The sequence below is a fragment of the Delphinapterus leucas genome, chromosome 20 (genome assembly GCF_059928025.1).
Source record: "Delphinapterus leucas isolate spDelLeu-1000000601 "Yukka" chromosome 20, BTC_Dleu_Yukka2, whole genome shotgun sequence".
NCBI classification, from domain to species: Eukaryota; Metazoa; Chordata; class Mammalia; order Artiodactyla; family Monodontidae; genus Delphinapterus; species Delphinapterus leucas.
Window position 1 is genome coordinate 10,097,002 of NC_143148.1, and position 19,810 is coordinate 10,116,811.

The window sequence follows — 19,810 nt, forward strand, 5'->3', positions numbered from 1 at the left end:
AGGAAGACTCTAGGAAGGCTTGAGGGAGGTGAGGAAAGAAGCCATGCAGAGATCTGAGAGAAGAGCCTTTCAGACACAGGGAATAGTGACTACAAAGGCCAGGAGGAGGCAGGAGGCAGTCATTCTAATTGGCTGCTGTCAATCACCCCTGCTTCCAGGTATTCATGCCCTTCAGTAGCCCCTCCCCCTGACTGTGGGCTTGTTATAGTGACTGTCCTAAGGAATGCAATACACTAAGTCCTCACTATCCATGGGTTCCGCTCAATCAACAGCGGATTGAAAATACAGTCGTCCCTTGGTATAAGCGGGGGGGATTTGTTCCAGACCCCCACGGATACCAAAAATCTGTGAATACTGAAGCCTGTCATACAAAATGGCCTAGTACGGTTCGTCTTCTGTATCTGCGGGTTCTGAATTCGTGGATACGGAGGGCAGACTGTAAGGAACTTGAGCATAGATTCACTGAGCCCCTGCTCTGTGCATGTCCTGTACTGGGTGGCAAAAGGCACACACAGTGGTGACCAAGACAGTCTCAGCCCTACCCTCCTGAGGCTCACAGTCCAGTGAGGGAGACAGAAACATCCCCAGAGAGTGACGACCCAGAGTGGGCAGGGCAGGGATGAAGGTGGGCTGGGAGGCAGCACCTGGCCTAGCTGTAAAGCCTTTGGGCAAGTTTTTCTCTGAGACTCAGTTTCCTCGCCTCTAAAGTGGCGATGATGACCCTTACATCAACAAATGACATTTATCACAGTCATACGAATGAGAATATACTTCCAAAGTTAGGCAAAGCCTCTGAGAATAAGTCCTAGGGAGCTAGTAGAACTCATGATGGTGGTGGTGGTAGGGGCGGGTGTTGAGCCAGTTAGTGAGGTTGCTCACATGACCTTGAGCCTTAAGAGACACCACAGAGATGCTCCTTGCAGTACCATGTACGAGGAGAACAAACTGGGAAGAGCAAACACACGTGACTTCAGATAGTTGGGTATAAATCATGGTGATGTCTTCCACTTCAGAGAAGTTTGTGCTCCTTAAGCCACATTCCAGCCCCATCTTGCTGCTTAGTTCCCTGCTTTCCACTTTCCTTTTTGCCTGCAGTATCGTCTGCCCCACCTTACCCTGCCTCATCCCTACTCCTCACCTTAGTTCTCAGAGATGACTCCTCCGGGAAGCCCTCTCTGATCCCCCAGGCTGGGTCAGGAACCTTGTCTGGGTTTCCCCCATTCCAGCCCTGGTTACTTTGTTAAAGTGTGGGGGAAAGGAGGGAGGACACCTTAAAACTAAGAATATAATAGAATGAAACTGAGTATGTATTCGCTACTCAGACGATCTGGACAGATGCCGGCAGACCGAGACCCAGTGAATGGGATCGATTCTCTCGGTCCTCTTCCGTCCATGTTTTGTTCTTGGTACTCGGCGATCCTCAGCGATGCCTCCGGCACCGCCTCTCCCGGAGCCCGCCCCCGCATTGCCGTGCGCACGCGCATTATCCCGATTGACTTCGCCCCAGTGGAGTGACGGGCGGGATCAGCCAATGGAGTCGTGACGAAGGTGGAGCAGCACCTCGGGGACGTCCTGCGGATCCTGCCTCTACTGAATATTCATGAGGGAGGCGGGCAGACGCCGCTTCAACCCGCGACCGGCGCCATGAAGTGAGAGGGGGTCCTGGGTTCACGGCTCGGGAGCGGGCGTGGGGGTCTGGAAGATGCAGGGGCCAGTGAGTGGGCAGGCCTCGGGTCCCGGCGGGGCGAGGGGAGGCTTAAGGAGAGGGGTAGGGATAGCCGCGGGGACCCGCGGGGCGGTAACGGGGATGGTCAGAGACGAGATGCAGAAGGGACCCGGAGACTTCTGGAGAACTGGGGGACATCCTGGGGGGTGGGGAGCAGCGGGCCGGTAACCCCTCTCGGTTCGACGGCAGGGGAGTGTGGAGTCTGGAGAGGGGCTGAGGGGACGGGGGACTAACCCGGCAGCCCCCGCCGCCAGGCTCAACGTGGACGGGCTGCTGGTCCACTTCCCATACGACTACATCTACCCGGAGCAGTTCTCCTACATGCTGGAGCTCAAACGCACGCTGGATGCCAAGGTGGGTGGGCCGGCCCCCCTGCTGCCCATCTGACAGCGGGGGCTGCCGCACGTGCGTCTAAGACTGAGATTGCAGGACGTTTGGAGTTTAGAAATCTGAGGTCCTTGGGAAGCCAGCGCTGCCAAACTTTCTGTTATCTCAAATAATAATAGTTAATAATAGCATTAGCTGACACTTGTCCAACGATAAGCCGCTCAGTGGTTGGCTTAGGAAGACAGAGACTTTGGAATCGACTACCCACAGCTGTGTGTCCTTGGGTAAATCACTGACTCTCCCAGTTCCACAGTTTTCACCTTTGTAAAATGGGCATAGTAATAGTACCTACCTCAGCTGAATATGAGGGCTATAGGGGTTAATTCACTAAGTAAGGCGGAGTTCTCAACTGGGGACCATTTTGACCCCCAGAGGACATTCGGCAATGTCTGGAGACGTTCCTCATTGTCAGCACTAGTGGCGTGGTGGTGCTACTGGCATCTAGTAGGTAGAGGCCACAGATGCAGTGCACAGGACAGCCCCTCACGATCAAATATTATCCGGCCGCAAAATGTCAAGAGAGTCGAGGTTGAGAAACCCCGACGTAAGACACTTAGTAATAGCTCCGGACACAGAGTAAGTGCTGTGGAGGCGCTTTTTGCCAAATTAAAACAAAACAGGTTCACCACATATCAGACACTGTACTAGGTATTTAACCCCCAGTTTCTCACTAATCCTCATAGCCATGCTATGAAGAAGAGATTAGGCCCATTTTTAGAGATGAGGATCCTGAGGCCCCAGAGAGGTTGAGCGGTCTTGCCTAAGACCACTCAACAAAAGTGGCAGAAGTGGGGTTCAAATCCACTGCCCCTAGGGCCCAGACTTTTAACTGCTCTGTTGTCCTGCTGTTCCAATGGTGGCATTTTGCGGCGGGGGTGGTTTCCCAGAGTCTGTGTCCCTGAAGTTCTGAGAGCCTGTGTCTTGTCCCTCCTGCCCGAATCATGCAGGGTCATGGAGTCCTGGAGATGCCCTCAGGCACTGGGAAGACAGTGTCCCTGTTGGCCCTGATCATGGCGTACCAGCGGGTAAGTGACCCACTGGGCCCGTGGAGGGGGAGGAGGGAGGAGGCTGGACAGGGGCCGAGGCTGAACCCATTGTCGTCGCCAGGCATATCCACTGGAGGTGACTAAACTCATCTACTGTTCGAGGACTGTGCCTGAGATTGAGAAGGTGAGCCTGGGACCAATCCCAGTGCCCCTCACTGTCCCCTAACCCAGCGGTCCCCCTGGCGGTTGCCATCATAGCTTTGGGGGCCTGTGGGAAGCTGGGGAAGGGGCTGGGGCTTTCAATGAGGCCAAGTCCCCCCTCCCTTATCAACTGGAACAGGTGATTGAAGAGCTTCGAAAGTTACTCAACTTCTATGAGAAACAGGAGGGCGAGAAGCTGTCGTTTTTGGGGCTGGCTCTGAGCTCCCGAAAGAACCTGTGTATTCATCCCGAGGTGAGTGCCCATTCCTCCCCTCGCCCTAAGCCTCAGGATAGAGGAAACTCTGCCATCCAACCAGGAGTCCTAGATCCCCACCCAGACCAGACATCTCAGGGAGATGTGCAGGTGCCATGCACAGAATTCTCTTCTCACTCATCAAATGCCGACTCACCAGTCATGGCCCAGGCACACCTCCGCCGGGGAGCCTTCCCACTTTCCCCAGCCTGAGAGAAGTTAAAAAGGCAGCTCCTTGGGGCTTCCCTGATGGCGCAGTGGTTGGGAGTCCGCCTGCCGATGCAGGGGACACGGGTGCGTGCCCCGGTCCGGGAGTATCCCACATGCCGCGGAGCGGCTGGGCCCGTGAGCCATGGCCGCTGAGCCTGCGCGTCCAGAGCCTGTGCTCCGCGGCGGGGGAGGCCACAACAGTGAGAGGCCCACATACTGCAAAAAAAAAAAAAAAAAAAAAGGGCAGCTCCTGGAGGCTGGCAGGTCTGGTTTCCTGATTCTGAAATGTACTAGCCATATACTCTTGCATAGGTGGTTTCTGCTCTCGGGACCTCAGTCCTCTCTTCTGTAAAATGGGGATAATTAATCACCTGCTTCACACAGTTGTTGAAAAGATTGGGCAAGGGGGTGGGGTTGGGCGAAATGGGTGAAGGGGTCAAAAAGTACAGACTTCTAGTTATAGGATAAATAAGTCACATAACGTACAGTTGACCCTTTGTATCTGTGGATGCAGAGCCTGCGGATAGGGAGGGCCAACTGTGCTACGCCACTTTATATAAGGGACTTGAGCATCTGTTAATTTTGTTATCCATGGGGTGGACCTGGAACCATTTCCCCTTGGATATTGAGGGACAGCTGTACAGCATGGTGACTGTAAGTCATATACTGTATTGTATATTTGAAAGTTTCTAACAGAGTAGATCTTAAAAGTTCTTATCACAAGAAAAAAGATTGTAACTATGTATGGTGATGGATGTTAACTAGACTTACGGTGGTGGTCGTTTCCCTACATATACAAGTATCGAATCATGTTGTATACCTGAAACTGATCTATAATGTTATATATCAATTATATTTCAATAATAAAAAAAAGATTGGGCAAGATAGTGCATGTATAGCCCTTCACATGTATGAAGAGTTAAAAGAATTTTAGGAATTATGGGGAATTCCCTGGCGGTCCAGTGGTTAGGATTCTGTGCGTCCACTGAGGGGGACACGGGTTCGATTCCTGGTCAGGGAACTAAGATCCTACAAGCCACACGGCACAGCCAAAAAAAAAAAAAAGAATATTAGAAATTATAGTGATATTAATAAATATTAATATATGATACATAGAAAAATAGTTGTTATCATTAAGTTACAAAACCATTGGGGTCACTGAGCTCCAGGCACGGTTTTAAGTGCTTTAGTGTGGTAATTCTTTAGTGGGGTATAATATATTCCAAGAATGTATTTTTTATTTATATATATATATTTTTGTTGTTGTTGTTACATTATTTATTTATTTGATTGTGCCAGGTCTTGGTTGTGGCATGTGGGTTCCTTACCTGTGGCTCACCAGCTCTTTAGATGTGGCTCACGGGCTCCTTAGTTGTGGCATGTGAACTCTCAGCTGAGGTATGCATGTGGGATCCAGTTCCCTGACCTGGGATCGAACCCGGGCCCCCTGCATTGGGAGTGTGGAGCCTTAACCACTGTGCCACCAGGGAAGTCCCAGAATATATATTATGTAATGTTATTTGTAAGAATGTATGAGAAATAATACAGATAGTGGATGATGACTAAAGAGCAGTGGCACCCCAGCACTGTGTTGAAACCCATGGATGGGAATCTTTCCCATTCTTGGTGATGCTGTAGTGCAAAAATATCCCTGGCTCTTTCTTTTTGGACAGCCGACTTTGTGCCATCCTGCTGTTGCTACGTGGAATTAAGGAACATAACTCTATTCAGCCTTTGTTATCTGATAGCAAGGAGGATTGGGATATATGAAAGCTTCCATAGACTCTGGAGCAAAATTTCAAGATGCTTTCTTTTAAACAAAAGTTTAAATTATGAGTTTAAGTTTAGAGACATAAATGAAGAGGAACCATGTAGCAAATGGATGTATGCGTGTGCTCAGAACACGCTCAGGTGGTGGTTCTGTCCCCCTTAGGAAAGTGAGAAGTTGAGAATTAATTAACTGGATTAGATTTTCTGGAAATGTGGTTAAGTGTATAAGTAGTATTCTGCTGTATGTCAGGATGGTATCTTAGTTGTTTCCAGAGATATATAGTGACCTGGATAATGCTAAAGATTGCGACAGATAATTCCATCTTGGTTTTGTCCCTCCACAGGCCTGCTGCCTTGGAAAGATTTAAAAGCATAGCTGTAGTTTTCATTTGGATTGAATTTAGTTCTTCAAAATAGATTTGCCATTGGGTCTCTGCTTTAATCCTAGATAAAGTTTTCATAGCTTTAAAATACTTTTCTGTGGGAGCATACATGACACTTAACATTGTGTACCTTGTACAATGTTTTTTTTTTTTTTTTTTTTTTTTTTTTGCGGGGGGGGCCTCTCACTGTTGTGGCCTCTCCCGTTGCGGAGCACAGGCTCCGGACGCGCAGGCTCAGCGGCCATGGCTCAGGGGCCCAGCCGCTCCGTGGCATGTGGGATCTTCCCAGACCGGGGCACGAACCCGTGTCCCCTTCATCGGCAGGCGGACTCTCAACCACTGTGCCACCAGGGAAGCCCATTTTTCTTATTTATTTTTGGCTGAGTTGGGTGTTTGTTGCTGGGCGCAGGCTTTCTCTAGTTGCGGTGAGCGGGGGCTACTCTTTGTTGCAGTGCGCACGCTTCTCATTGCCGTGGCTTCTCTTCTTGTGGAGCACGGGCTCTAGATGTGTGGGCTTCAGTAGTTGTGGCTCGTGGGCTCTAGAGCGTAGCCTCAGTAGTTGTGGCACATGGGCTTAGTTGCTCCGCAGCATGTGGGATCTTCCCGGGCCAGGGCTTGAACCTGTGTCCCCTGCATTGACAGGCGGATTCTTAACCACTCCGCCACCAGGGAAAGTCCAATGTATTTTTTTTTTTTTTTTTTGCCATACGCGGGCCTCTCACTCTTGTGGTCTCTCCCATTGCGGAGCACAGGCTCCGGACGCACAGGCCCAGCGGCCATGACTCACGGGCCCAGCCGCTCCACGGCACGCGGGATCTTCCCGGACTGGGGCACGAACCCGCGTCCCCTGCATCGGCAGGTGGACTCTCAACAACTGCGCCACCAGGGAAGCCCCAATGTATTTGTCTTTTTATGTGATTTTTTGGGGGTATTTATTGTTTATTTGTTTGTTTATTTTTGGCAGCGCCGGGTCTTAGTTGCAGCATGTAGAATCTTCGTTGCAGCATGTGGGGTCTTTAGTCGCGGCATGCCAACTTCTTAGTTGAGGCATGTGAACTCTTAGTTGTAGCATGAGGACGTACTAGTTGCGGCGTGCGGAATCTTAGTTGCGGCATGTGGGCTTCTTAGTTGAGGTATGTGGACTCTTAGGTGGGGCTTGCTGGCTCCTTAGTTGTGGCATGCGGGATCTAGTTCCCTGACCCGGATTAGAACCCTGGGCTCCCTGCATTGGGAGCAGGGAGTCTTACCCACTGGACACCAGGGAAGTCCCATATGACGTATTTATATTACCTAATTAAAAAAAGATAAAATGTAAAGGCATTTAAGAAAGAGAAAGAAGTAGTATAAGCCTCGGCAACTAGGGACTTCCTTGGTGGTCCAGTGGTTGAGACTTCGCCTTTGGTCGGGGAGCTAAGATCCCACATGCCTGGCAGACAAAAAACCAAAAAAGATAAAAGAGAAGCAATATTGTAACAAATTCAGTAAAGACTTTAAAAAAAAAAAAAAAAAAAGCCTTGGCAACTGATGGAAAGGGAGAGGGAGGGGTCAGCAGCCTCAGAGCCTTCCCTTTGGTGAGGGAAAGGTTTTGTTCTGAGGAGAGGGAGCCCTGGGCTGTGACGGTGCCACCAGTGGAGCCTCAGAGGGTTCGGAGCAGGGCAAAGGTAAAGCAGGTTCTCAAACTGCGATCAGAGCCTCCTCTGATTCTTGGACCTTGCCAAAGTTCTGGCTGTTTTAGCATTTTAAAAGATAAAGCAGAAAAATAAATAAATAAATAAATAAATAAAGATAAAGCAGGACTTCCCTGGCGGTCCAGTGGTTAAGCCTCCGTGCTTCCAACGCAGGGGGTGCAGGTCGATCCCTAGTTGGAGAATTAAGATCCCACATGCCGTGTGGCACGGCCAACAAAAAAAAGATAAAGCAGTTATCCTTCATCTACATGCTAAAGAATCTTCAAGCCTTAATAGTTTGAAAAATTGAGATGTAATTGGCATTATATAGAGGTTAACATTTTAAAAAGAATGAGAGCCCAACAGCTGTACCACTCTTGCATCCCTGCAGTAAGTTCTCGGTGTCTTAACTGTTTAATAACAAAGCAGTAAGTTCTCGGTGTCTTAACTGTTTAATAATAAAGCAGATTGAGGTTCGAGTTTTCCACAAATGCCCAAGTCTCACCCCGGTTGGAATAGGATGGCCTCCTATCCCGCCTATCCGTTAGGTGTTGAGCCCCGGATTCGAGGAGTGGTTGGGCCTCTCAGCCTTTCTCGGTGCTAAGATGCTCCCTGGCCCCTCAGGTGACGCCCCTGCGCTTTGGGAAGGACGTCGACGGAAAGTGCCACAGCCTCACGGCCTCCTACATAAGGGCACAGTACCAGCGGGACCCCAGCCTGCCCCACTGCCGCTTCTACGAGGTGCCTGCGGGGCAGCGGTGAGAGACAGAGGGTGGGACCGCTAGCAACGGCCAACCTCCCTGAACCCCAGGTACCCTCTCACCCATAGGAATTTGATGTCCATGGGCGCCAGGTGCCCCTCCCTGCTGGCATCTACAACCTGGACGACCTGAAGGCCATGGGGCAGCGCCAGGGCTGGTGCCCATACTTCCTTGCCCGATACTCAGTGAGGAGGCCAGCAGGGGTCGGGCAGAGGGCCGTGTGTGAGGGTTACAGGCTGCCTGCCCATCTGTCTATCTGCCTAGATCTCCCTGTTGGTCTGTGCCTGTATCTGTTTATCAGTCTCTATCCGTTTGCGTATATGTATTTGTGCCTTGCCTGTGTCTGTCTTGCCTCGTCTCTGTGTGCCTGTCTGTGTCTGTCTGTCCATCTGCCTGTGTCTCTCGCCTCGCCTCGCCTCTGTGGGCCTGTGGGGCAGTGGCGTGGCATCGTGGTGTGGACGGCGGTGGCAGGGCCCCAGGGCTGGGTGCTGGCAGATGGCCCGGGCTGACCCTGCCCGCCTCGGCCCCCAGATCCTGCACGCCAACGTGGTGGTCTACAGTTACCACTACCTCCTGGACCCCAAGATTGCCGACCTGGTGTCCAAGGAGCTGGCCCGCAAGGCCGTCGTCGTCTTCGACGAGGCCCACAACATTGGTGAGGGAGGGGGCCAGGGCAGGGAGGCGATGCCAGCCCCTCAGGCTGCCGCGGCGTCCACCTGCCTGAGCCCGGCCCGCTGCCTGCTCTCCTCCAGACAATGTCTGCATCGACTCCATGAGTGTCAACCTCACCCGCCGGACCCTGGATCGGTGCCAGGGCAACCTGGAGACCCTGCAGAAGACGGTGCTCAGGTGGGGATGCTGCAGCCGGTAGGCCCTGGCGCCTGACCTGCCCCCCAAGTGTCCCCAGCTCTGCCCACACCTGGTCTCCCCGCAGGATCAAGGAGACGGACGAGCAGCGTCTGCGGGACGAGTACCGGCGCCTGGTGGAGGGGCTGCGGGAGGCCAGCGCCGCCCGGGAGACCGACGCCCAACTGGCCAACCCCGTGCTGCCCGACGAGGTGCTGAAGGGTGAGCCGCGGCCTGCCCCCGCGCCCCCGCACCCTGCCGCTTGCACCCCAGCGGCGCCTGGCTGAGCCCCTCTTCCCGCCCGCAGAGGCGGTGCCAGGCTCCATCCGCACGGCCGAGCACTTCCTGGGCTTCCTGCGGCGGCTGCTGGAGTATGTCAAGTGGCGGCTGCGCGTGCAACACGTGGTGCAGGAGAGCCCACCCGCCTTCCTGAGCGGCCTGGCCCAGCGTGTGTGCATCCAGCGCAAGCCCCTCAGGTGCGGCCTCCGAGGCTGGGTGGGTGGGTCCCTGCTGCGGGTGGGGGGCGTCGAGGCCGGCCCTGGCACTCGCTGAGCTTTGTCCTCCCAGCCTGTGGCCTGGGGTCACCGTGTCACCAGTATCAGGAGTAAGGGAAGAGTGGGGGGGGCGCATGTGTGACACTCGTGGGGCAGAGCGGGCCGGTCCGCGAGCTGGTCTTGGGGCCCTGGTGGGGCAGGCGGCACATGGCTCGATCAGAGAATTTACCTGAGGAGAGTTTGATGGAGGGGCTGTGTACAGGGGGGCGGGCAGGGTGGAGGAGCTGACGGGTGGCGAGGCCCCTGGGCCCTTGCTAGAGGTCAGAGGTGTTCCTGCCCCAGGCCCCAGGGGAAGGGGAGGGAGCGGCCCTGGGGAGGGGCTCCTGATGAGGCTCAGCAGAGTGGGAGCCGGGAGAAAATGGGGCCCTCCCCCCAGACCCCTGTCTCCTCCCATCAGTGCCTCTCATCGTCCCCCCCGCGACCCCGGCCCCCAGCCTGTGGGCTGGAGCAGCCCCTCAGTGCGATCTGGGGGGCAGGGTCAGTCTCCCCGTCACAGGGCAGGCAGCGAATGGACCTGGGAGTGGGGATGGAGTTTCCTGTGCTTTTCCTTTGCTGTTTTGCATAAGTCATTGGTCTTCTCTGAACCTGAGTTTCCTCCTTTGCGGAGGAGTGGGGGCTACTCTTCGTTGCGGTGCACGGGCTTCTCATTACACTGGCTTCTCTCTTTTTTTTCCTTCTTAATTCATTTATTTATTTTATCTTATTTATTTTTGGCTGCATTGGGTCTTCATTGCTGCACCTGGGCTTTCTCTAGTTGTGGTGAGCAGAGGCTACTCTTTGTTGCGGGGTGTGGGCTTCTCATTGCGGTGGCTTCTCTTGTTGCGGAGCATGGGCTCTAGGCCCACGGGCTTCAGTAGTTGTGGCATGCGGGCTCAGTAGTTGTGGCTTGCGGGCTGTAGAGCACAGGCTCAGTAGTTGTGGTGCACAGGCTTAGTTGCTCCACAGCATGTGGGATCTTCCTGGATCAGGGGTCGAACCTGTGTCCCCTGCGTTGGCAGGTGGATTCTTAACCACTGCGCCACCAGGGAAGCCCTACACTGGCTTCTCTGTTGCGGTGCTCGGACTTCAGTGGTTGCGGCATGCGGGCTCAGTAGTTGTGGCTCGCGGGCTTAGTTGCTCCGCAGCACGTGGGATCTTCCTGGCCCAGGGCTCGAACCCGTGTCCCCTACGTTGGCAGGCAGATTCTTAACCACTGCACCACCAGGGAAGTCCCTCCTGCGGTGGTTAAATGACAGGGCAGCGATGCCAGGAACCTACCCGGTCTAGAGCACTGATGACGAGCTAAGTGCTTTATGGTCCACATCCCATGGAATCCCAGGACAGTGTCCTCCTTCCCTCGCGGTCCAGTGCAGTGGTTAAGACGCTGCCCTTCCACTGCAGGGGGCACAGGTTTGATCCCTGGTTGGGGAACTAAGATCCCACATGCCACGCGGCCAAAAAAAAAAAAAAGAAAAATACTGTCAATACAGTGTCCTTGCCTTGCGCTGCAGAGGACGCTGTGTCCCGCAGAGGAGACAGGGCCACACAGCACTGCCTATGGCAATTGTGACTCGAAGCCCGGCCTGTAGGGCTCCAGAGCTCCTGGCTGCTCTGCCTCTGAGGGGGTGGGGAGCCCTCGGTGTGGCTTCAACCTTCTCTCACAGCTGAGAGACTTTTGAGGACAGAGGGAATCTTAGTTAGCCACATGATACGTGTTCTGAGTGCCTGCTCTGTGATGCGGACGCAGTGATGACTGAGACAGCCCTGGCCCTGCCCTCCTGGGGCTCACAGTTCAGTTGGGGAGACAGACCTGTCCCAGATAGGGCCAACCCAGGGCTGGGATGGGGGAGTCCTGGGGGCTGAGGGAACACAGAGGGGGCACCTGATCGAGCTTGGGGGAAGAGAAGACAGACTTGAAGAAAGGAGGTTCAGGAGGCCGGTTTTAAACTTGACCATCTGCCTGGCTCCAAAGCCAGGTTCTCCTGCTCCACCGCCTGTCCCCGAGGGGTGAGAGCCTCCAGCTGGGTGGCCTTGCGTGTACGGCTCTGTGAGGGTGTGTGAGATTGTCCTCTGTGAGCAGGTGGGACTCTGACGCTGTGAGTGTCACCGAGGGTGGTGAGTGTGACTGAGACATTGCGAGAGGTTCTGGGCGTGAGTATATGACAGTGTGGCCATGCGGGATTCACGTTGTGACTGTGGGATGCTGGGTCACCCCTTTTGACCGAGAACCTGCATGTGAGAGTGTGATCTCACGTGACATGACTGCGACTCTGTGGGCCGTGTGATTATTGCTCCGTGTGTGCCCTCGTGTGGCTGTGGCCCCGTGGGACATGCACTTGTACAAGGTGGGGACACAGAGGTGACTCACACAGACCCAGGCCCTGCCCTCACGGAACTGCCAGGCGGCGGGGGAGGCGGTGCGTGACCACGTCCTCTGAGGGCGAGGAGGGGACTCTGGGGCCCGCTGCCTTCCCTCAGTCCATCCCGCCACCCCGCCAGGTTCTGCGCCGAGCGCCTCCGCTCCCTCCTGCACACCTTGGAGATCGCGGATCTCGCCGACTTCTCCCCTCTCACCCTCCTGGCTAACTTCGCCACGCTCGTCAGCACCTACGCCAAGGGTGAGCTCACCTCTTCCTGCCTCTGCCGGCCCCCGGCCCGGAATCGGGATCTGGCAGGGCCTAGAGGGTTGCCCCTGGGACTTGGACTGGCGGGACCTCGTAGGGTTGGGCTCGGGAGTTTGGGCTTTATTTTGAGGGCAGCGGGGAGCCACGAAGGGCTCTCGAGTGAGCAGGCCTCGCGCTCAGATTTGTGTGTTCAAAGGTTCCCTCTGGCTGCAGAGTGGAGAAGTATGGGGGTGGGCAGAGGCATGAGGTGAGGCCGGAGAAGTTCTGTGGGGGATCTGCTCACTTACACCGGGGGGTGGGGTAAGGGGTTGGTCATGCTGCTCCCGGTGGCACTGGGGAGCCATGGCAGGTTCTGAGCAAGGGAGAGGCAGGATCAGATTTGTGCTTTAGAATGTTTCTTCTAGCAGAGGCTGGGCCAGTGCGGGAGGAGAGAAAAGGAGGGGCTGGAGAGAGATGTGGGAGCTAAAGCTGCCGGGACTGGGTGCCTGGTCGTGCAGGGCCTGGGGGAGAGGAGTCGAGGAGGATGCTCAGATTTCCAGGGGAGAGGGGAGCATTCCCTCCGCTTCCTCAGCTTTAAGCCGGCCAAGGGCTCAGTCTGATCCCCGGGGACTACTCCTCTATCTAGGAAACTAGGTCAGGCCTGCGCGATGTCCCGCGGCCTGGTGTGGCCTTGGCAGGAGGATAGTGAGTCCGTCTCCCCCACCCCAGGGCCGGTCGGCAGCAAGTCTCAGCGGAAGCTTCCCTCTGCGTCCATCCCTCCGTCCACCCCGTCTTGCCTCTCGGTCTGTCTTTCTCCTCTGTTCCCCACTTTGCCGTCTCCCAGCACCTGACATTCTTTATTTGGAACGTCCTTCCCCACGTTCCTCAGCCCCCAGCTGTCTCCCCCTCACCCTTCAGTTCTCGGCTCAGGAGAAATGCCGCCGCCTCCTCCAGGAAGCCCCTTCTGACTCCCAGGCTGGGCCAGGCCCCTCCTCTAGGCTCCCCGTCCCAGCCTTGCCCACTTAAGAGTGGTCACTCTGTGGGGACAGGTCTGTGTCCCCGTCACTGGACTGTGAGTCCTGAGAGGGCAGGACCAGGGCTGTCTCAGCCACTGCTGCATCCTCAGCACAGGGCTAGGCACAGAGGACTTGATTTTTTCAAAAATTTTTACTAAGTGAAATAGAATACGTGGATTCATTCATTCATTTATTGGTTCAACAAATGGGCCAGGCCCAGCACTGGGGAAGTGGCAGGAACCAAGAAAGACCTCATTCCTGACCTCCCAGAACTTATGTGCTAGCTGGGAAGACAGGGAGCCGAGGTGCAGACACAGGTAAGGAAGATGATTCCAGAAAGTGATAGTTTTCGTGAGAAACAAACATGTCGCCATGTTGGAGAACACCTACATGGCTGGCGTGGCTTTTCTGAGCTGACATTTGAGCTGAGTTCCGAATGACCAAATGGAGCCAGCTGCCTTGGGAAGCTTGCCAGGCAGTGGGGCAAGTGCAAAGGCCCCGGGGTGGAATGAGCCTGGTGGTTTTGAAAGTGAGGCAGGAGGCCCGTGAGCAAGGAGGAAATGGGGTCATCGCGGCAGGATCCCACAGACAATTCTGGACCCTGGGAGGAGTGTGGGGGCTTCTGAGCAGGGGCAAGTTGTGAACTGACTCAGGATTTCACAGAGTCCCTCTGGCTGCTGTGAAGGGAGCAGGGGTGGGAGCGGGGAGCCCAGTGAGGAGGCAACTGCAGTGGTCTAGGCGGGAGGTGATGGCGGCTGCACTGGGCCGGGGGTGGGGGAAGTGGGCAGCTAGACTTTGGAGGCAGAGCTGACCAGCCTCCTGATGGCTTAGACAGACAGGTGGTAGAAGGTTTGAGACTTTGGCTTGAGTTGGGGGGTGGGCCCCTGCAGCCCCGGGAGAGTGAGGGGTGAGCCTTTGGTACTCTTGGCTCAGGGTCCTCTGAACGTTTGCACAGGTGTCGGCCCTGGGGAGAAGTGGGCGGGTTGGGGTATATTTTGGACTCAGATGCCTGGGTTTTAGGTTTGGGCTGCTGGTGGCTGGTCCCATTCACTGAGGAAGGTGGGGGGAGGAGGACTGGGGTGGAGGGAGAAAGTGGGGGGCAGGGGTGGGGGGTGGCCTAGTGGGCATGGTCATGACTGGCGCCCAGGGAATCTCACCGGCCCCCTGTAGGTTTCACCATCATCATTGAGCCCTTTGACGACAGGACCCCAACCATCGCCAACCCCATCCTGCACTTCAGGTGAGACCTGACCCCAGAGGGGGTGTGAATGGACCACAGGGGCCTGGGCCCCCCAGCCTGGCACTCACCACCCTTGTCTTCTCCTCACAGCTGCATGGACGCCTCGCTGGCCATCAAACCTGTGTTTGAGCGCTTCCAGTCCGTCATCATCACATCTGGGGTGAGGGCCCTTTTGGCCCCCAGATCTCCACGGGGGGACTCCTGATTCCTGCCCAGTCCTGCTAAGATCCCTCCTGCTGTCCCTGGTACAGACGCTGTCCCCGCTGGACATCTACCCCAAGATCCTGGACTTCCACCCCGTCACCATGGCAACCTTCACCATGACATTGGCTCGGGTCTGCCTCTGCCCCATGGTGCGTGGGAGAGGGTGAGGTGATGGGGGAGGGGAGGTGGGAATGAGGGCTGCCTTTCCTCCCTCTGCTCCCTGCCACTTCTCAGGCAGCTGTGGGATTCTGGATTCAGGCAGACCTGGGCCTGAGTTCGACGCCCCAAGCCTTAGCTTTCTCATGTGTGAAATGGGAACACCCCCTCTGTGATCTCCCAGGGTGGTTGAGGGGATTGAGTGAGATAACAGGTGTGAAAGGCCTTTGTGGCCCAGGGCCCGGTACTTGGTTAGCGTGGCCTTGCCCGGTTCATCGTCTGGCTGTGACCTTGCTAAGTGACCTTTCCACTCTGCCTTGGTCCCCTTCTTTGTAAAATGAACATCGTAACATGGGCCCTCAGTTTCATATCTGAAGTCCCTGGGCCAGATGTGTTTTTTTTTGTTTGTTGTTTTTTGTTTTGCCGCGCCACACGGCTTGTGGGCTCTTAGTTCCCTGATCGGGGATTGAACCCGGGCTCTCAGTAGTGAAAGCATGGAGTCCTAACTGCTGGACCACTAGGGAATTCCCCAGATGTGTTTTAGAATTGAGAATTTTCCAGACTGGAAACACTGCCAGTGGGGTCTGGGCAAGTCCCTCCAGTGAGAGTCATATTTCAGCAAACGTTTTGAAGAGTCTAGCTAAGGGAGATACGTCAGGACTCTGAATAGGCTCAGGGCAGGTTTTGCTGCTGTAGGAGTTCGTGCCAAACTTAAACATCTGGAGTTTCCAGAGCGTTTTCGCTTCTGAATTGCCCTTCAGGGGTTGTGGACTGGTGCTGACCATGGGCCATGTACCGCGTCGTGCTTCTGTGAGGTTGCTGGCGGTGTTGCACAGTGGCTGTCGAGCTGGGGGTGAGAGGCAACTTCCTGAACTGACTGGCTGGAGGCTGGCACGGGCTAAGAGGGTACTTGCTGCTGAGACACATGGGCAGACTTCGGTTCAGTTCAGCCCCTGCTGTGACCTTGGGCGGGCGACACGACACGCCTTTTGTGAGCCTTAGGTCACTCATCTGCGCCTTGCAGATAACAGCGTAGCTGAGGGTTCATTCGATGACCCTGTGTCTATAAAAAGCTTAGAACAGCGCTAGCAGGCCACCTGCACTCACACGTTGGAGCGGCTGCTGTTTCCCCTGTCATGACCCCTCTTGCTCTTTCCAGATCATTGGCCGTGGCAATGACCAGGTGGCCATCAGCTCCAAGTTTGAGACCCGGGAAGATATCGGTATGGTACCCACAGGGGATGGTTTGTATGGGTCCCAGGAGGGGAGGTGGAGCAGTCAGCGTGGGCTGGGTCATGATGCAGTAACAAATACCCCCAAATCGAAGTGGCTTTAGGCAGAAGTACTTCTTGCCCACAGTACGTGCCATCATGGGTTGGTGGGGGCCTGCCCCATGTCTCATGCTGGAAACTTCCACCATTGGACACATCACTGTGGTGGTGAGCTGTGACAGGAGGGATCATGGTGAATTGTGAACTGGCTCGTAAAGGTTCTCAACCTGGAAGTGACATGTGGCCCTTTCTGTATTCGGCCATGGCAAGTCACATGGCCACGCCTATCTTCAGGGGCTTGGGGGTGCCGTCCTCCCAAGGAAAAGCAGAATGTGTTTGAACAGTCCTACAGAGGCCTCAGTGGGGTTTTTAGGAACCCAAATTCAAGACAAGCCATTAGACAGGAACGCTCTGATAGGGAGTGGGGAGGTGGAACCAGGCCAGGAGAGAGTCCAACCTCTGACCCCTCACAGCGGTGATCCGGAACTACGGAAACCTCCTGCTGGAGATGTCCGCTGTGGTGCCCGATGGCATCGTGGCCTTCTTTACCAGCTACCAGTACATGGAGAGCACCGTGGCCTCCTGGTACGAGCAGGTACGCCCAGCTACTCACCCCACAGAAGGCCCCTGTCTCAGCTCTTGGCTCTGTTCCCCTGTGTGTTGGCTTCATTCCTCTTGTGTTTTAAATGGTGACATGTATCATAGGTGATAGGACAGCGTATAAAACACAGATGGACAGTTTAAAGAATAAATAGCGTTCACTCTTCTCCCAACATCCAGGTTAAGAACTAAGACATGAGCAGCCTCGCTGGGCCCCTTCCTCAGAGGTGTGGCCCTCAGGAGAGGTGACCACATCCCACCTTATGGGTTTTTTGGGTTACTTCCTGACAGTCTCTCCAGCACATATGGCTTGGTGTCGAGACACTGGGTAGCAGGTGTGACTCTAGCTGGGTGCTGCGCCTCTAGAGGAAGGTTCTGGAGAATTAAGGCTGGATACAGGCTCGGGGCAAAGAACCTGCAGGAGCCCCTTCTGGGGAGCGTGTGGGTGAGGTCATGGGGAAATGGAGCTCACCACGGCTGGGCACTGGCAACCCAACAGGATGTCGATGGGGAAGGGGCGCCCTGTCCTTTCTGATTCTGAATGCACCACGCGCCCAGCTCTCGGGTAAGTTAGGGCACTTCTTTGGGCTGAGACGAGTGAACTTGTCTAATGTTAGCACCAGGCAACGTGTGGGAACCTCATTCACGCACAACCAAGACCTTGGTCTTGTCCTCAGGCTCTTTCCACACAGTGGGAAAGGCGGCTGTCAGCCACCTGAGTGCCACATCCTGTGCGCCTTTCGTGTCTTATTTAAGAAGCCTTTGCCGACCCCAGGGTCCCAAAGATGGTCTCCTGTGTTTCCTTCTAGAAGCTTTGTAGTTGTAGCTTTCACATCTAAGGGCTGTGAGGTACCTCAGATTTACCTTTGTGTATGATGTAAGGCAGGGGTCAAGATTCATTTTTTTCCCATATGGAAATCTAATTTCTCCAGCCCCACTTACTGAAAAGAGCTCCCCGCACTGAGTGGCACAAGTGACCATCTGTGTGTGGGGGGGTGTTTCTGGACCCTCTGTTTTGTCTCACTGGTCCATCTGTGTATCTGTCCTTTATTCGTACCACACATCTATTTCAGTGTCAAATATGAAATCTCAAGTCAGCCTCCGATTGGCTCTGCCTGGCCTCTCCACCTATCACCTGCATCCCGATGGGCCATCTTGAGCCACATGCCTGTTCCATTCGTCCAAAGGATGAGGATTGGTTCCCTCCCCGGGTCTCCAGTGGGCAAGCTGAGGCTGGGGAGAGAAGTGGTCTGTTGCATGGGAATCTGACAGAGTTGAGTTTAACCAGGACTCCCCTGTCCTTTAATCCTTCTGCCAGCCCACACCCTGACCTCCCTGGTGTCTTCCCCTAAGGGCATCCTCGAAAACATCCAAAGGAACAAGCTGATCTTTATTGAGACCCAAGATGGGGCTGAGACCAGTGTTGCCCTGGAGAAGTACCAGGAGGTGGGTGTTACCGGGGGAAGAGGAAAGCCCAGGGTGGAGAGGGGCCAGAGGTGACGCATCTCGTGTCCTGGCCTCCCCTCCCCAGGCCTGCGAGAACGGCCGTGGGGCCATCCTGCTCTCGGTGGCCCGAGGCAAAGTGTCTGAGGGAATTGACTTTGGTGAGTGGACTAGGCTCTCCCCTCCCCCAAGCGCCTGCGTGGATGTCTGGCCATTTCTGCTCCCCCAGGGGACCGGCGGCCCATAGCCTGGGCACGCACGGGGGCCTCCCCTTCCTTCCATCCCTGGGTGCTCTGCAGGGCCCTTGGGGTGCAGTCACTCAAACAGCACGAGCTCCCGGGCCCCGCGAGTTCAGCCCTCTCACTCCCCCTCCTGTGTCCCGCAGTGCACCACTACGGCCGGGCCGTCATCATGTTCGGGGTGCCCTATGTCTACACCCAGAGCCGCATTCTCAAGGTGAGCAGCGCCTGGGGGGTAGGACGTGAAGGCCTCTGTTGGGCCCTCTCCTTAGGACTTGTGTGAGGAAGGGACGTTGCCCCCCCCCCCCCATCTCTGCACCCGCAGGCGCGGCTGGAATACCTTCGGGACCAGTTCCAGATTCGAGAGAACGACTTTCTGACCTTCGATGCCATGCGCCACGCGGCCCAGTGCGTGGGTCGGGCCATCAGGGGCAAGACTGACTACGGCCTCATGGTCTTTGCCGACAAGGTGCGCGTTCCGGGGCCCCCGCCAACCAGGCTGTTCCCCCAGTTGCGAGTTCCCCCTGCCAGGGTCCTGACATCCTCCCTCTCCCACTCACAGCGCTTTGCCCGGGCCGACAAGCGGGGGAAACTGCCCCGCTGGATCCAGGAGCACCTCACCGACGCCAGCCTCAACCTGACCGTTGACGAGGGGGTCCAGGTCGCCAAGTACTTCCTGAGGCAGATGGCACAGCCATTCCACCGGGTGAGCCCGCGGCGCCTAAGCTCCTCTTTCAGGAAGGGCCCTTGGCTTTCTCCCCGAGTCCCAAGCCCAGCCTGCTCCCTGCCCCCGACAGAGAGGGGTTTGTGTGCACCGGTGCGCCAGGCCTGGGAACTGGAACTGCGGGGAGGGTCGAGGGCTACAGCCAGAGCGTGTCTCTCCAGTGGGAGCCGCGAGCTGGCCGTGGGCCTCTGGAAAGCCAGTCCTTCTCTAGCTTGGACACAGCTCTCTGGGGACGGGATGCCCTGGGTTATACGGGTGTTTTGAAATTCAAGCATCCTGTCCTGTAGCCCCCCCCCCCCCCGCCCCCGGGCGGGCCACCTGTCCCTACGGAGTTGTGGACCCCTGTGTTAGGAAGTCAGCAGCTGACACCCCCCGCCCCCCACCAGGAGGACCAGCTGGGCCTGTCCCTGCTCAGCCTGGAGCAGCTGGAGTCGGAGGAGACGCTGCGGAGGATAGCACAGATCGCTCAGCAGCTGTAGCGGGGTGGGGGCGGGGCCGTGAAAGGAGCTGGCCGCGACTCGTGAGCCCTACCTGGCCCTGGGTCCCAGTAGCTTGGAGGGCGCCTCCGGGGGAGGCGCTTAAAGTCCCTGC

At 55.7% G+C, this 19,810-nt stretch overlaps 1 protein-coding gene and 1 non-coding gene across 6 annotated transcripts; both read left to right on the top strand.

Moving 5' to 3' along the window:
- Positions 1–842: 842 nt before the first annotated feature.
- On the top strand, positions 843–19,809 carry ERCC2 (ERCC excision repair 2, TFIIH core complex helicase subunit). 5 transcript variants are annotated; one of them, XM_022585372.3, is made up of 23 exons: positions 843–1,649; positions 1,981–2,080; positions 3,061–3,138; positions 3,221–3,283; positions 3,440–3,553; positions 8,208–8,324; positions 8,413–8,529; positions 8,876–8,999; positions 9,097–9,193; positions 9,279–9,412; positions 9,498–9,666; positions 12,223–12,341; positions 14,513–14,582; positions 14,673–14,742; positions 14,834–14,935; positions 16,102–16,165; positions 16,687–16,808; positions 18,167–18,259; positions 18,345–18,417; positions 18,642–18,712; positions 18,821–18,964; positions 19,058–19,201; positions 19,606–19,809. In XM_022585372.3, the coding sequence occupies exons 1-23, from the start codon at positions 1,645–1,647 to the stop codon at positions 19,696–19,698; spliced, it is 2,283 nt and encodes a 760-aa protein (XP_022441080.1). In that variant the 5' UTR covers positions 843–1,644; the 3' UTR covers positions 19,699–19,809. The 5 variants fall into 5 exon arrangements, 4 of the variants coding, with proteins under 4 accessions (XP_022441080.1, XP_089758826.1, XP_022441079.1 ...); XM_089902700.1 differs by having other exon boundaries at positions 8,876–9,193; positions 9,279–9,402; XM_022585371.3 differs by lacking the exon at positions 19,606–19,809 and having other exon boundaries at positions 19,058–19,599.
- On the top strand, positions 5,346–5,484 carry LOC115802615 (small nucleolar RNA SNORA46). Its single transcript, XR_004023116.1, has one exon. It is a non-coding gene; the product is annotated as a small nucleolar RNA SNORA46 (small nucleolar RNA).
- Position 19,810: the final 1 nt, after the last annotated feature.

Bases quoted from the DNA above. Each gene is read 5' to 3' on its own strand.
- ERCC2 (XM_089902699.1), top strand. The intron at 8,325-8,412 runs GTGCCTGCGGGG...TCTCACCCATAG, and splicing joins CCCACTGCCGCTTCTACGAG to GAATTTGATGTCCATGGGCG. The intron at 18,418-18,641 runs GTGAGTGGACTA...TGTGTCCCGCAG, and splicing joins GTCTGAGGGAATTGACTTTG to TGCACCACTACGGCCGGGCC.